This window comes from Anser brachyrhynchus (genome assembly GCF_964034855.1).
Source record: "Anser brachyrhynchus genome assembly, chromosome: 1".
NCBI lineage: Eukaryota > Metazoa > Chordata > Aves > Anseriformes > Anatidae > Anser > Anser brachyrhynchus.
This window is the reverse complement of record NC_137694.1, coordinates 32,081,747-32,094,947: the sequence shown is the minus strand read 5'-3', so window position 1 is coordinate 32,094,947 and position 13,201 is coordinate 32,081,747. Positions and strand designations below refer to the sequence as shown.

Below are 13,201 nucleotides of genomic sequence, written 5' to 3'. Positions count from 1 at the left end.
AACCGTACAGTGAACTGCAGTTATGCCTAATCATAAATTTAAGTAAAAACTAAGAAAAATATTTAAAAAATAATCCTGACATTTTTGAGTTATAGCTAGATGTCCACTCAGGCAAACAGGTTAATAATTTCATTTGAAACATTTTTACATGAAGAAATTATCCATGTTGTTTTGATTTTTAATTGATGAGAAATAGGGTAAGCCAAAGCAAACAGGAGCACAACCAGCAATGATGTGTTTATCTAATTCTTCAGCGAGCAGTTTCAGGTGTTCAGAGCTGGAACGCTGCACATCCTGCCTCCCGACTGTAGCTTCCCGTGGATGTCCCGAGGGTACAGAGAGGGGAAGACACCAAGCTGGTAGCACCTGACTGCTCCCCACTTGTTTCTGGCGCTAGAAATAGCAACAGGTTTTCTTGCATGATGCAGCGTCTCCACCCTCTAGCCAGTGAGAAACTCCACTTCATTTGCCCATGGGCTTCAGAGCTTCTCCTGGGGAATTAATTCCCATCTCCACCCATGTCCCAATCGTTCCCGATCATTTTCTTTTCCCCACCCTCTTGGCTGCAGTTCCTGATCTCGGCACAAATCTTTTTTTCAACTGCATGTCCAGTCCCACCCTTGCTCGTTGCTTTCCATACTCTCAGTTGCCAACTCTAAAACCCTCCTGTCACCGCAAATCCTTTAATCTCTTCCAGACTGCCTCCTCCCTCCAGTTCACAGGTCGCATCATCCCTCAGCTAGACGTAGTTCCAGTCCACCAATTCCTCAGAAACTCCTGCACCTTTTTGCTCGTGCCTTCTGGATCCTCTCCTGCACCCAGTCTTCCTTCCACCTTCCCTTTAGCACTTCATTAAAAAAAAAAAAAAAAGAAATTTTGACAAGGAAGTTTCCTACCTTGACATTCACACACCATCCTATGCTGGTTTCTCTAATCTGTGTGAAAAAAAATGTACTTTTGATTGAGGGGGGAGCACCACTCATTGCCAAGAGCTGGCGAAGGTATAGCCTCCATCCCTCTGCTGGGTGAGACTGCCCCACCAGTGGTCTACTTACAGGCTTCATGGAGGCTGCAACCAGCTCACAGGTCCCCCACAAAATGAACGAAGAGCCAGTATCTTAAACCCTAACAGGGTCTTTGTTGCAACCACCCTACTCAGTGGTAGTGTTCAAAAGGGCATTTGGTTTTACTTCGCTTTCATAGAATCACAGAATATCCTGAGTTGGAAGGACCTAGAAGGATCATCGAGTCCAACTCCTGGCCCCACACAGGTCTACCCAAAAATTCAGACCATGTGACTAAGAGCACAGTCCAAATGCTTCATACTTTGAGCTGTGCCTCTGTGGGGATGTTTCTCTGTAACCGAGTACTTCCAGTTCATCATTGATAAAGAAATGAAGATCAAAAGATTTCTGAACGTTTCATTTTCCTAAAAGTGCAAATATTTTAATGAACTGTAAGAGGTTAGCATTTGAATTGAAAGGGAGCATTTTGTCCACAAAACTGACCTGTCTTCCTATGAAAAACACTGAACATTGTGACTGCTCTTCCCTTTGAGATCTACTCAAGAGCCTTAGGGTCCCAGGCAGCTGGGTACCAGCATAGCTCACAACCAGGTCAGTGCTCCAGCAAACTACCTGGAAGAAGCTGTTACGAGAGTGTCGAGTAAGGCACCAGTCCTCCCAATGAGTAAGTTACCTGAAACGTGCAGAACCAAGGCTATTCAAGTTCAAAGACAGTGAGGTGTCCTACACAAGACAGTTCTGGTCATGGCAGCTTAGACAGAAATTAAACAAATACTTTGAAGAGTTTTATCTTTCCTATTATTCCCCATTGAAAAACAAACAAAAAACCAACTGCAGCACTTGCACAAGAGGATGTTCTCATGTCTCATGAAATGCAATCATATTACGGTCCTTCTCCACTGGAATTCAAAGTTTCTTCTACTGCCTATTTTCATAAAGCTTGTAACAACTAATCATCTTGGGTTATGCCTAAATTGAACTTAGTTGAAACTTGAGAGTAGATTCAAAAGATACACGGCACAGATGCAATGTGGTTGCATAAGCCAGTTTTCCCAGGAAGCCAATTTTGTTTTCTTAAAAAAGCAATAAAATGGGCAAATTTCCAGTTGTAGGTGCTCACTGAAAAGCCTGTGTCAGCACAGCCTAATCTATTCCAATTTTGTGTTTAAAATGCTTATGCAGAATTTTTCTCTTTAGGTAGCATGTGACTAAAAAAGTTAATATGTGAATTATCTACCACTCTGAGGTGGTGAACTGCTTGTGGGGAGTCATTAAGGCCAAGCAAGTATGTACAGCAATGAAAGTGTTGTAACAAAACAAAGTACTTAAGCTGGTTGGGGGGCAGAAAAGGGGGAAAGATTGCTAACAAGTCAATTAAACCATCTATTAAGGGTTATTAGGGCCAGTCAGAGCAATACACAAAGTTCAATAGTTCAGAAAATTAATGTATAAACAGCCTTAAAGAAGCATGAGAAGCCAGAGATCCATGAACAACATGGCCTATTTCATTTAGTCAGTCTTCAACTTCTGTGATTTTTACAAGTCAGGTTGACTTTGTTAGCCTTTCACAGTCAAAGTACCAAGGTAAAACGGGCACATTGCAAAACCTTTGTCCCGTGTCCCAGGGGGAATCTTGTCCCTCATTTATCTGCCACATTTTGTGAAGCGTGCCACCAGACGTTGTGTGTCCGTAGTAGTCTATGACCAGACAGTTACAGAGGACTGAAAGTCACAACGTCAGTGCAAATAAGAGTCAAACAAAACAAGAAAATGATACTTGTGGGCTGGTGATAAATGATGATCTGCATTAGTCATTAACACCCCAAGATAAAAATCTAATGTTTTTATAATTTTAACTTACAGAAATAGTACATGCATAAGGTACTTGTGCAACTAAAGATTTTTTCCATACCATTTAGGAAAGTAAGAGCTAATTCCAGAGACTTTTGGAATTAACTTTCTAAAATAAATAACGTGAAAAAAGAACTGTAAGATTGCCTTATATTTTAAAGGTCAGAGTGTACAAACACTTTCTAAGCCAAGCTTTTAAGATATATATATATATGTATATATATATAAACACTATGTGCACTCAAAATAATTTGAGCAAAAAACAGATCTCTGTAAATTTCAGCTTTTAAAAAATCATTTGTTTGCTTCCAAAATGCCATCCAATCACTACTATTCACAGGGAAGAATCAGCTATTAAAAAACTGTAGCCTATCCATCTTCAAATCATCTTGAGTTTAGCCTGCTCCGTGGGACAACTGCCAGCAGAAAGGACATCAGGATAGGGACTGAGACTCAAAATACAAGAAGAAATCGGAATTTTAAAACTATGTGGCAGTCTATCACCAAAATGTCTTTGGATGCAGACGATCCTGTGTTTACAAGGGAATGTCAGTGCTTTATACAAATCAGATTACAAGTGGATCGGAGGATTTAAACTCCGTGCACCGGCAAAGCTGTCATCTACCAAACAAGCTGCTGCTAAACTACGATCAGCCCCAGTCTGTGAAAGAGACCCTCAACAACAAAGCTGTAGGTTCACACTTCAGTGGATTTTCCCTACCTCCAGGTTGTCTGTGCAATGCTCTTCCGTGGCTGGCTGTTCCAGCCTCCTGAGGCCTGGAAGCTCTTATCTATACAGCAGAGATGGAAACTGGCTTCTGTACTAAACATCAAGGCCCTCCTGTCACCTACCTCTCCGTGGCATTTGCCACTTACCAGGAGGTTTTGTGTTTGCTTAGTTACCCTCTTCCCTATCATCACACATGGTTTTATGAAATTCTCTTTCCCTTTGTGACACTGTTCTCCATGTGCCCTACAAACATCCCATTTTATCTCTAAGTCTTTCAGAAGGTAAACACTCTGACTGTACCAGGAATACAGATGGAGCTAACATGAAATCAGTGTTACGGTGGCAGGGAAAATAGATACTAGAGAGCAGTTCTTTGAGCCAGGGCAATTCCTGAGGCAATTTAAATGTCTGGACCTAACTGTTAGGTATATTGAGCTGACCCTATGCTCGTTTAGTTTTAATCCATGAAGCAATCAATTTCTCAGGCAGCAATGCTGAAACATTCCTCAGAAATTCAGAAGATGTCTTGTTCAAAAGACTTTTTTTTATAAGAGAGAAAAATACTAAGTTCCTATCTTAAGCCTCAGTGCCCTGATCCAACTAAGAGAGGATTTTGTCTTTCACCCTTAAAACAGTTCAAAAATAAATCTGCGCTGCTATAAGCACTTCTCAAGTCCACCAACACCCTTTTGTTAAAGCAAAAATATGCTGGTTGGAGACAAAGTTGGAGGGCATGAGGCTTCTCTCTTTATCCTTTAAATGAAATTCAAGTTATTAAAAACAGGAAAGAAGAAGGAAAAAAAAAGAAGAGAAACAGCAACTCTCCCCCTCAAACCATTAACCCTCACCCCCACAGAAACTACTGCTTGTGTTAGGGCTTGGCCTATTCACCATTTCTGTTCTTGTCCTTTAGCTTTCTCAGGAGGTTTTCCTGTGTCATTCCTACTTATCCTTCCAAGCACCTTAACTTGTGACATTCTTTCCAGTAGGCAATTTCTCACAATTAGCTCCTAATTACATATATCAAGGCCCATACATTTTTAGACGGTTTATCCTCTTCCAAGTGTCTTTTCCAATCCTGTTTAAACTTATCTCTTGAAAGCAGTACTTCTTAGTCTCTTCAGTATTACAGTTTCCAAGTCTTCTTTCACCCTCTTAGGTTGTAGTTTCTCACAACAGAACAAGACATTTTAAATCAATCATTGCTAGCAGCTGATTGAAAAAAATACTACTTAATGGATGACTCCTTAGATTTTCACTTTATTCGATAACGAGTGGCCCTCACCTTTCAAATTAGAACAGCTGGACAAAGAGCGAAACTGATACAATTCTCATTCATGCTTTTGTTAGTTTTAACTAAGTTGAGCAATTTTATCAAGTAATTAACTGCTACCATTCTCTCATTTAAGTCTTCCAGAGATCCACCAGCAAACATTGGTAAGCAATCCCCCTTAAGACTGTAAGCAAACAGTCCCTGTTGAGATCGTGGAATCTGCAGTACTGCTCGATCACATAAACGAAGCATCACTGTGTCAAAAATTGTATCGCTGACTCCACAGGTGGAGTTCCCAGTACTAACCAACTTCACAACAATGTGCTTAGCACAGGACAAAAAAATGTTGCATTAAAAAGGCAAGACAAAACAAACTGACACAAAATCTTCCCTAGATAAATAATGATAGAAAGGTGAATTCCATCATCTAATGTATCTGAGTCACTAAGAATGAGGATACCTTACTGTTACATGTGTACAACATTTCTGGTGTTGAATTCTCTTACAAGTATTGCCCTAGGAGTGCTTACTTTAAACAAGACTCACTTTTTATCAGCTTTGCAACGAAAAAAACTGCTGGCAAAAAGCTGAAATGTGGTAATACGTTTCCTTATTAAACTATACACCTTCAGGTGCAGAAGTAAAACGAGTGAGTTGCTCTGGTTTTGCATACGCAGCAGTAATTATGAGCGCTGCAGTGCGTACTAAATAACTCATTAATGTCCATGGAAAGGGAAGAGAACACGACTAAACAACTGCAAAGAGGAAGACTGCAACTTCTAAGGTATGGTATCTCAAACACAAGGAAATGAAAGTAGCGAAGCTTTCACACCCCTCTTACAAGTATCCTGCTTTAAATCAGTGTGTTTGTAAGGAGAATCTATGGTACAATGAAGATATTGACCAAAAGCTTTCATGTTCTCTATCGGGCAGTCCCAATAAACATGAAAATGCAGATTTCTAACAAACAGCTCAGACTGAGAAAATTGAAACATTGCAGTACAAAAACCACTTAAGAAAAGCATGAAAAGTAAGGATACAAATACACATAAGTTAATTGATTTGAGTTCACAATGCTAAAACTTCAGAAGCTCTAACAAATATTGAAAGACTGTAGAAAAATTAGCAAGTCATAATTAATATGGAAGAAAAAGTGCCTAAGAATGTGCAAAAAGTAATAAAATTATTTGTCCTGTATATAAGGACAGTGGTACTCATATAAGGAAATCAGTAAATCACAAAAGGATGAAAAAAGACCATAGGCAGACAATATCATTAAAAGGAATCCTCATCAATTTTTCTGATACCAAAAACTGAGACAAAAATTTTCCTGATTAGGAAAAAAAAAACAACTCTTAACTACCTGTTACATTTAATAAAATAAAATAAAGAACATAAGCTTAGAAGAGGCATGACACATAGTATGCTACCAGACAAATTAGACTGATGAGGAGTTCTTCATTAAGCTCCTTGCTACTGTGTACTAAATACTCAAGGTCTGAAGGACAATAGAAAAACTAGGAGGGAACGCAAGATCTACAGCTTCCCCATCTTTTACTCTCATCTGGTTTATTACTCGTCTGGTCTCCTCCCATCAGAAACAAAGCACGTCTGACCTCATCCATAATCTGAGCTAATCCTTTAATGTGTTCTCTAGCTACTCCAGTTCCTCTTAGCTCTACTTAACTTACCCACCTCTTAACTCATATTTTAATTAGGAGATTTTTTCTAACACAGATCATTTTGCCTGAAACGAGCAACAGCACAAGCAGACCAGCAAGCTAACCTGAGGAAACTATAACCCGTTTCTCTGGCTCAGCTGAAGACAAAAGAAAAGGTACACCCAAGGTCAGCTTTGACAGCCTCTGCCTTCATTATTCCCTGGATTCCCGTTACTCCAATTTATTCATTTATTTCACTACAACTGCTAAAACTTAAAAGTTTAACCTAACACACCTAGAACTTGTAAAACTTTTCTGATATACTTACCATAGTTTCTCATTAGCTTATTCCTGGCCAAGATCTGGAAGCTACGTCAAATTTACATCCTCTTTCACCTTTACACTGTTGATAACATCAGCCATACATTCCATGAACCATCTTCCTCAGCCTCTCATACCTCTCTGATCAATCACTTGTTATCCTTCCCAGGGACAGTTTTCTTCTCCAGTTTCTGAAAGAGGTTTACAGTTCTTCAAACCTAGCTCTACCTTATTCATTCTCCCGCTCCACGTGGTCTCAGGAGTTCACGCTGCCTCGCCAATAGGCAAGCTGTTGTGTAAGCTGAAGATTTTTTTTCCCTTTTCCTATCAAACAGCATAGCATTTAAAGTAAAAATTGGAAGTCCTGGATAAGAGTGTACTCAGCATCCTGGGAACTGGAAAATACATTTTGTATGTAATGCCCGACATCTTCAGTTGCTTTTTTTGGTTTGTTTTTACAGCCCCATTTCTCCCAAAGAATAAAGTAGTAAGCACAAGAGAAGTAACCACCTCTTGCTCCAGGTGCTATACAAACACAGGCAAAGTCTAAGCATCCTACCCTACAAGAACTAACTTGGAAACAGCTATTGAGTGTACACATTTATAGACTGGACTTTACACCAGAAAGCAGAAAAAAAGAGCACACTGTTAGGCACAGTCAGGTACTGCAACCCCAACCCATCTTCCTTGTTCTGAAACCAGCAATGGGATAAGGATGGGCTGGAAGGTGGGGAGGAAGGCATGCAGCAGATTTTCACACATTGCAGACACAGTAACCATTTTATCATGATAGAAACATCTGAGTATTTTCTTTTTCTGGTGCAACATTAAAACCCAATCACACAGTGATTCTTCCTTCTTTACATGCACTATATATATATGAAGTTTCAAATGTAAGCTTTAGAAAACCTGTGATTTTCAGCATCTTCCAGCAAGAAGGCTGTCCATACGGGTAACAGGTCATTAATTCTATTGAGGGTTGTTAATAAGCAATATTAATTTAGAAAGTCAAGTAAACAAGCAATTAATCTACATGCTTGAACATTTTAAAATATTGTTTGAAAGGGTCCAGTCAGTCAGGTCTAGCAGTAAGCAGTAATTCCATTAAAAAAAAAAAAGCATTCACAAATGCATTAACTCCTGCTTCCTTCATAGATGCCAGAGCTCTGCGGTAACAGAAGTTTTGAAGTCTGAGTGTCAAATCTTATTCAGAAACATAGGAGGTTTGATTTTTTGCCAAAACCAAGGAAGGTACTTGGCTCATTTGGTAAAATTTGTCTTCAGAAAATAATAGATTTTCAGAGGTAACCCATGTCACTTAAACTTGCATATGCAACATTTAAGAAACTGGACACATAATAATGGACTAGTTAATATAGTGCTGCAGACTTGATGTCTAGACAAGATAAGACATTTCAAGAATCCCTGCTACTCCTGCTTATAAGGAACAACAAAGAGATAGCCTTTTGTGTAACACTGACAGTGAATCGCTCCAATTGGGAACTTAACACCAAGGAGTATTTGTCATCACTTCCGAAAAAAACCACACTTCAGCACATTACATGCTAAAAGCATAAGCTGATCCTTAACTATATAAAACCAGAAACTAAACAAGTCAAATATGCATTAGCATATATTGGATATTACAAGATTCAAAAATATTAAAAGTGCACAAAATTGTTACATCAGCAACCTCTGAACATTCATTGACCTTGACCTGCCAATGCAAAATCCTCTGCTATGCTATTTTCAAATACCCAGGGCAGTCTTTTAAACATCTACCTAATGGTCGCCTACCCAACCATGCTGAGACAACACACACCACTGCATTTCAAAACTATGATTATGGGGGAAAGAGGGAAAGACATGTTCCCCAAAACAGAGCAAAATACCTCGCTATTTTTTGTTTTTAAGAACTCTCCAAAGTTTCTGCTTGCTTACAAATGTAGCATTAAAAGCCACATCCTGGATCTAGACCCTACATCACTGAACATATTAAAACAGGAGACACGCTAACACTTCAGAGTTTTCATTCAGTGCAAAGAGGCACAAAGACAAAAAAAATACACAAAAAAAAGGAAAATAAAAGTCTATTGAACAAAAAATATTTCTGCTGTGAGTTGAATCTTCAACACAAACAATCAGAAAGAAATTATATAAGAGCTTTCTTGGAAATATTTTCTATATTTCATTATAAAGTCAGTCTTCCTTTTCCTGAAGTGTATGACGACCTACAGTTCACTTTCAAGATTAAATGTTACATCTTTATCAACAACATGGCATGACAAGCAATAGCATTAAAATTGAGTGTTAAGGACTGATTTTACTGTGCAAAATCCAGAAACACACTTTTGGTTAAACAGTAGAAGAAATACAGCATAAATTACATGAAGAAGTTCATCAAAGTACCTTCACAGAGTCACAGTTAACAGTAATTCAGTAAACGGTTCATCACTGGTGTGCTCTGGTGTGAAAATTTAGCTCCCATTCTACTCCTTGCTCCCTCTCACCTTCGGTGTCAGTATTGGAGAACTCACTCCACACAGAATTAAAACAAGTTTACTTTTAGATCCTGACAATTCAAAGACAACGCAACAGGGTACAACATTTCTACAGAGAGACTGCTTCCAGATACAGCTAGAAAACTTGCTGTGTTTCACAATCATGAAAAACATTAAGGCTATCATACTAATAAATTTTCTGGATGGCGTTTAAATTGCTGAACCAGCAATCACTTAAAAATTTCTTGGAAAAACACAGAGATCGCTTTATAGTGCAATGTTTAAATGATTAAATAAATATCTTCTCTAGCTTTAACCTAATTTACAGTACCTGATTTTATAAAAAAAATATTCTTCAGTTGAATTAAATGTACTGAAGATGCTTCCGGTATCATTGTAAAACCTTATTTTAATTCTGTGGAAGTTGGCAGCTTCAATATTCAAATCAACAACAGGAGAAACTGGTTCTGTGAAATCAAAAACTTTTAAAGTTATTCCTCAGGCTTTTCTGAGCGAAACTCCTAAAAGTATTGTTTTATAAAATGTAATCTAGATTCCTGTAGAGATAAGTGTCAACACTACCAAACATAATAATTTTAGATCGCATTAAAAACAACAATTGTTTTTACGCCCAAATTTTCATCACTCTTGACTATAAGCCTATCTATAGGACCTAGGGGCACATCTTCATGGGAAATAAACCATTCGCAGTTTCACCAGCATCAGCTGAACATTCACAATTGTTCTTTTCAGATAAATCTGCTCTTAGTCTTTTTTTTTCCCTTCTCTGCTTGTCATTTTTAAATAGTCATAAGTTTATGTATTTGGTGGTAGCTGATTTAGGCCATGTACGAACCGGTGATCGACACACAAGGACAGAAACTGCAGCATGACCCTAATCACAGTTATAGCATGCTCTGTCCCAGCCAGACCCAGCACAGACGAAGCCATTTTCACCAGGAAAACCCTTAGGCAAAATCAACATTAAAAAAAAAAACAGTAGAAATTTGGTTTTCATGTATCAAGAGAAAGGAACAGTGTTACAGTATAGGAAATGGGCTCCCAGGCAACAGAACAAAAGCCACTAGAGCTAAGATAGAAGAGACCTAGAAGAAACTTTAGTATCTTTTCTCAGGCAGACCAGAGAGCTACTTCCTTGAAGATACTATGAGATGATCAAGAGGGGGATAAGTGATTTGTACTTTCTTTCCACCTATCACAGGCACACACTGAAAACATTGCACAGATCTCGATGCTTGACGAAAATCATCTCTCCTGACCACCTATAAATTTTAAACCCATTTTCCAGAGTTGGGCAGAGTTGTATTGAAAAAGTCAGAAAAATCTCCAAAACTCTACACTGAAAGTAACAAAACTATGGAAACAAAACAGTTCATTTCTTTATGACAAATGAAATATAGTAAGTTACTGGAGTTGATTTCCTTACTGTGGAGTGATATGGCAGTAAAGACTAGTAGATGAATAGCCTTCTATTGAACCTCCTCAAAAACTCAGTATTACAAGAAGAGCAACAAAAATCTTGTTTTGTATTCAACCTAACCCCAAATACTCTACAAAAAAAAGAGAAAACAATTTTCGAACATAATATCCCCCCCTCATCCAGATATAAAACACTGCAGTCAAAGAAAAATGTAAAGATTCTTTATCTTTGAGTAAAGACAGTAGCACTGGATGATTTAAACAAAACCAAACAAAAACAACAACAGGCAGCTTCTAGTGTTCAATCCCCAAACTGTATATATTCTAGTTACAGAAATTATAGCATAAAAGTCATTTTTGATAATTTGATCTCATGTAAAGCCATATTTTTAATTACATTTGAAATTACCTGTTTATATTTGATTTTGGAACAGTTATTCAAAGCAGCAATCATCCTTTGCTTGCGAAATAACAGGTGCTACATTTAAGTTACAGAAAACTACCACTAATTCCCATGTGCAGATAAATTTCATACTTCTTCAGTAACATATCTGAACGCATCTCTGTAGATGGAGATGTTATGATCCCATTGCCTCAACAAATTAGATTACGTTATTATTATGCTCCAAGGAGGATACAAAAAAAGAAATCAAGATATTTACAGCAGATCAAACCATTGCACAAGCACAAGCACTGTGTTAGTAACAAAACATAAAACCAAAGGGACTCACCTGTTCAATCTCCTTGGTCTTAGTTGCAATTGCTTTGGAGCGGCAAAGAAGCTGGCCATCCTCATATAATTCCGTATTATCCGTTATATTTGTTTCTGTTTCCTCTGTTTGTTCGACATACAATGGAGCTGAAGATCCAGCCTTAAAGGAAAGATAATATTCACAGTTCTGAGAGAAAAAAAATACAAACTCATATGACAGCAAAAGTAAAAACCCAAATACATTCAGTTAAATATGACTTCAGTTATCAAGATCATTAGTGAAGTATTATTGCTACAACCTGAAATCCATATTTCTGTAACTGTTAAACAAGTAAAAAACATGACATTATAGAAAATCTGTGACTCAGTCTTAATTGTGTGAACAACAATGTCAGATAACCTTTACCTGCCTTTCCTCTGAGAAGAACCTTGTCTATTTAGTATTTATCACAACCAACCAGCAAGAAATCCACAATTAAAGTAGGATTAGCTTTCTGGGAATGGATAAAGGTAACAAAACCAAAGTTAAATAGTCAATGACAAAAATCAGAAAGAGCTCTTGCAGCATTCAGTGCTCTGGGTTAAATATTAAAGGAAAAGAGATGCCTATTACATAGCAATAGAAAACATGTGCTTAGAGGATTTCTAATAACATCAGAAATCTTACTGAAGTATCAGATTTCATAGGCTTCCCTCTAATATGGAAATTGAGGCAGTATTCCTGCCCCAAAGAATAGAGACTCACACCTCAAGGAGTCTATACAGAAAACATAAAAAGAGAAGAAATTACTACAGCATATTTAAATGCAATATTACACAACAGATTTGTACAATAGTAGAGTAGGGATTTTATTTTTTTTTTGTAGTAAGATTTGAGAATTGAAGTAGATGCATAAAAATTTAATCTGTTCAAAACTAAAGAAGTGGAGAAACTTAAGTAATGTGTAAGAGAAAAGCATTTGGAAAAAAAGAGTTGAAGAGGTCCTATGAGAGTCTGCTCAAAACTCAGAAGCAATATAAACCATGAAGAGCACATCCTGAATCTCTTCACTGCACTAAATCATGAAATGCCTGAGTAGAGGCTGATAAAAAGTTCAGTGCAACACAAGGTTCAACCATTACACACTATGCAAGATAAACAAACTGGAAAAAAAAAATATGTTGCAATTCATACATGACAGCCTACTAATCAAGGTGAGAAATAGCCTTTCTTCTAGGGCTCTGAATGAAATGCCTCACCTCCTTCATTAGCATTCCTGTGGCACACTTTCTTAGTCAATAAATCATCTCAGACTCCTCCCATAATCAACAACAATTGTTTCATTTGGAATCTTTCTCCCACTGCAGAGAGGAAACGACTCTTCTCCATAAGGCCCACTCTGTTCTCTCCTCCACTGCATTATCTTCCCTTCATCAAGAACACGAGTGATATTTCTCTTCAGCACTGCTTTCCTGAATCTCTCTACAAATAGAGCTGCCCATGCATATGTTCTCCTCTACAAGGCATCCGTGCTTGGATCAGTTTGCTCCTTCTTTTTCCTCACGTCACCGCCTTTTTAAAATTTCTTTTTCCTGGAGTGGCTCTTTTACCTAACTGTATCTTTCTGTTAATATCAAGAAGTTGCTGATAGCTATTACATCAATGGACCTGATTAGAGAATTCTGATAAATGTAGAACCAGTCTGTT

General features: G+C 37.9%; 1 protein-coding gene across 6 annotated transcripts in view; it reads right to left on the bottom strand.

The window, feature by feature from the left end:
• The window catches only part of PPHLN1 (periphilin 1), a 71,956-nt gene that overhangs the window by 18,517 nt on the left and 40,238 nt on the right, over positions 1–13,201 (bottom strand). For all 6 annotated transcript variants that reach the window (XM_080574638.1, XM_080574637.1, XM_080574636.1 and 3 more), the window contains one exon: positions 11,534–11,674. In XM_080574638.1, coding sequence (XP_080430764.1) covers positions 11,534–11,674 — 141 coding nt within the window. The remainder of the gene's footprint in view (positions 1–11,533; positions 11,675–13,201) is intronic.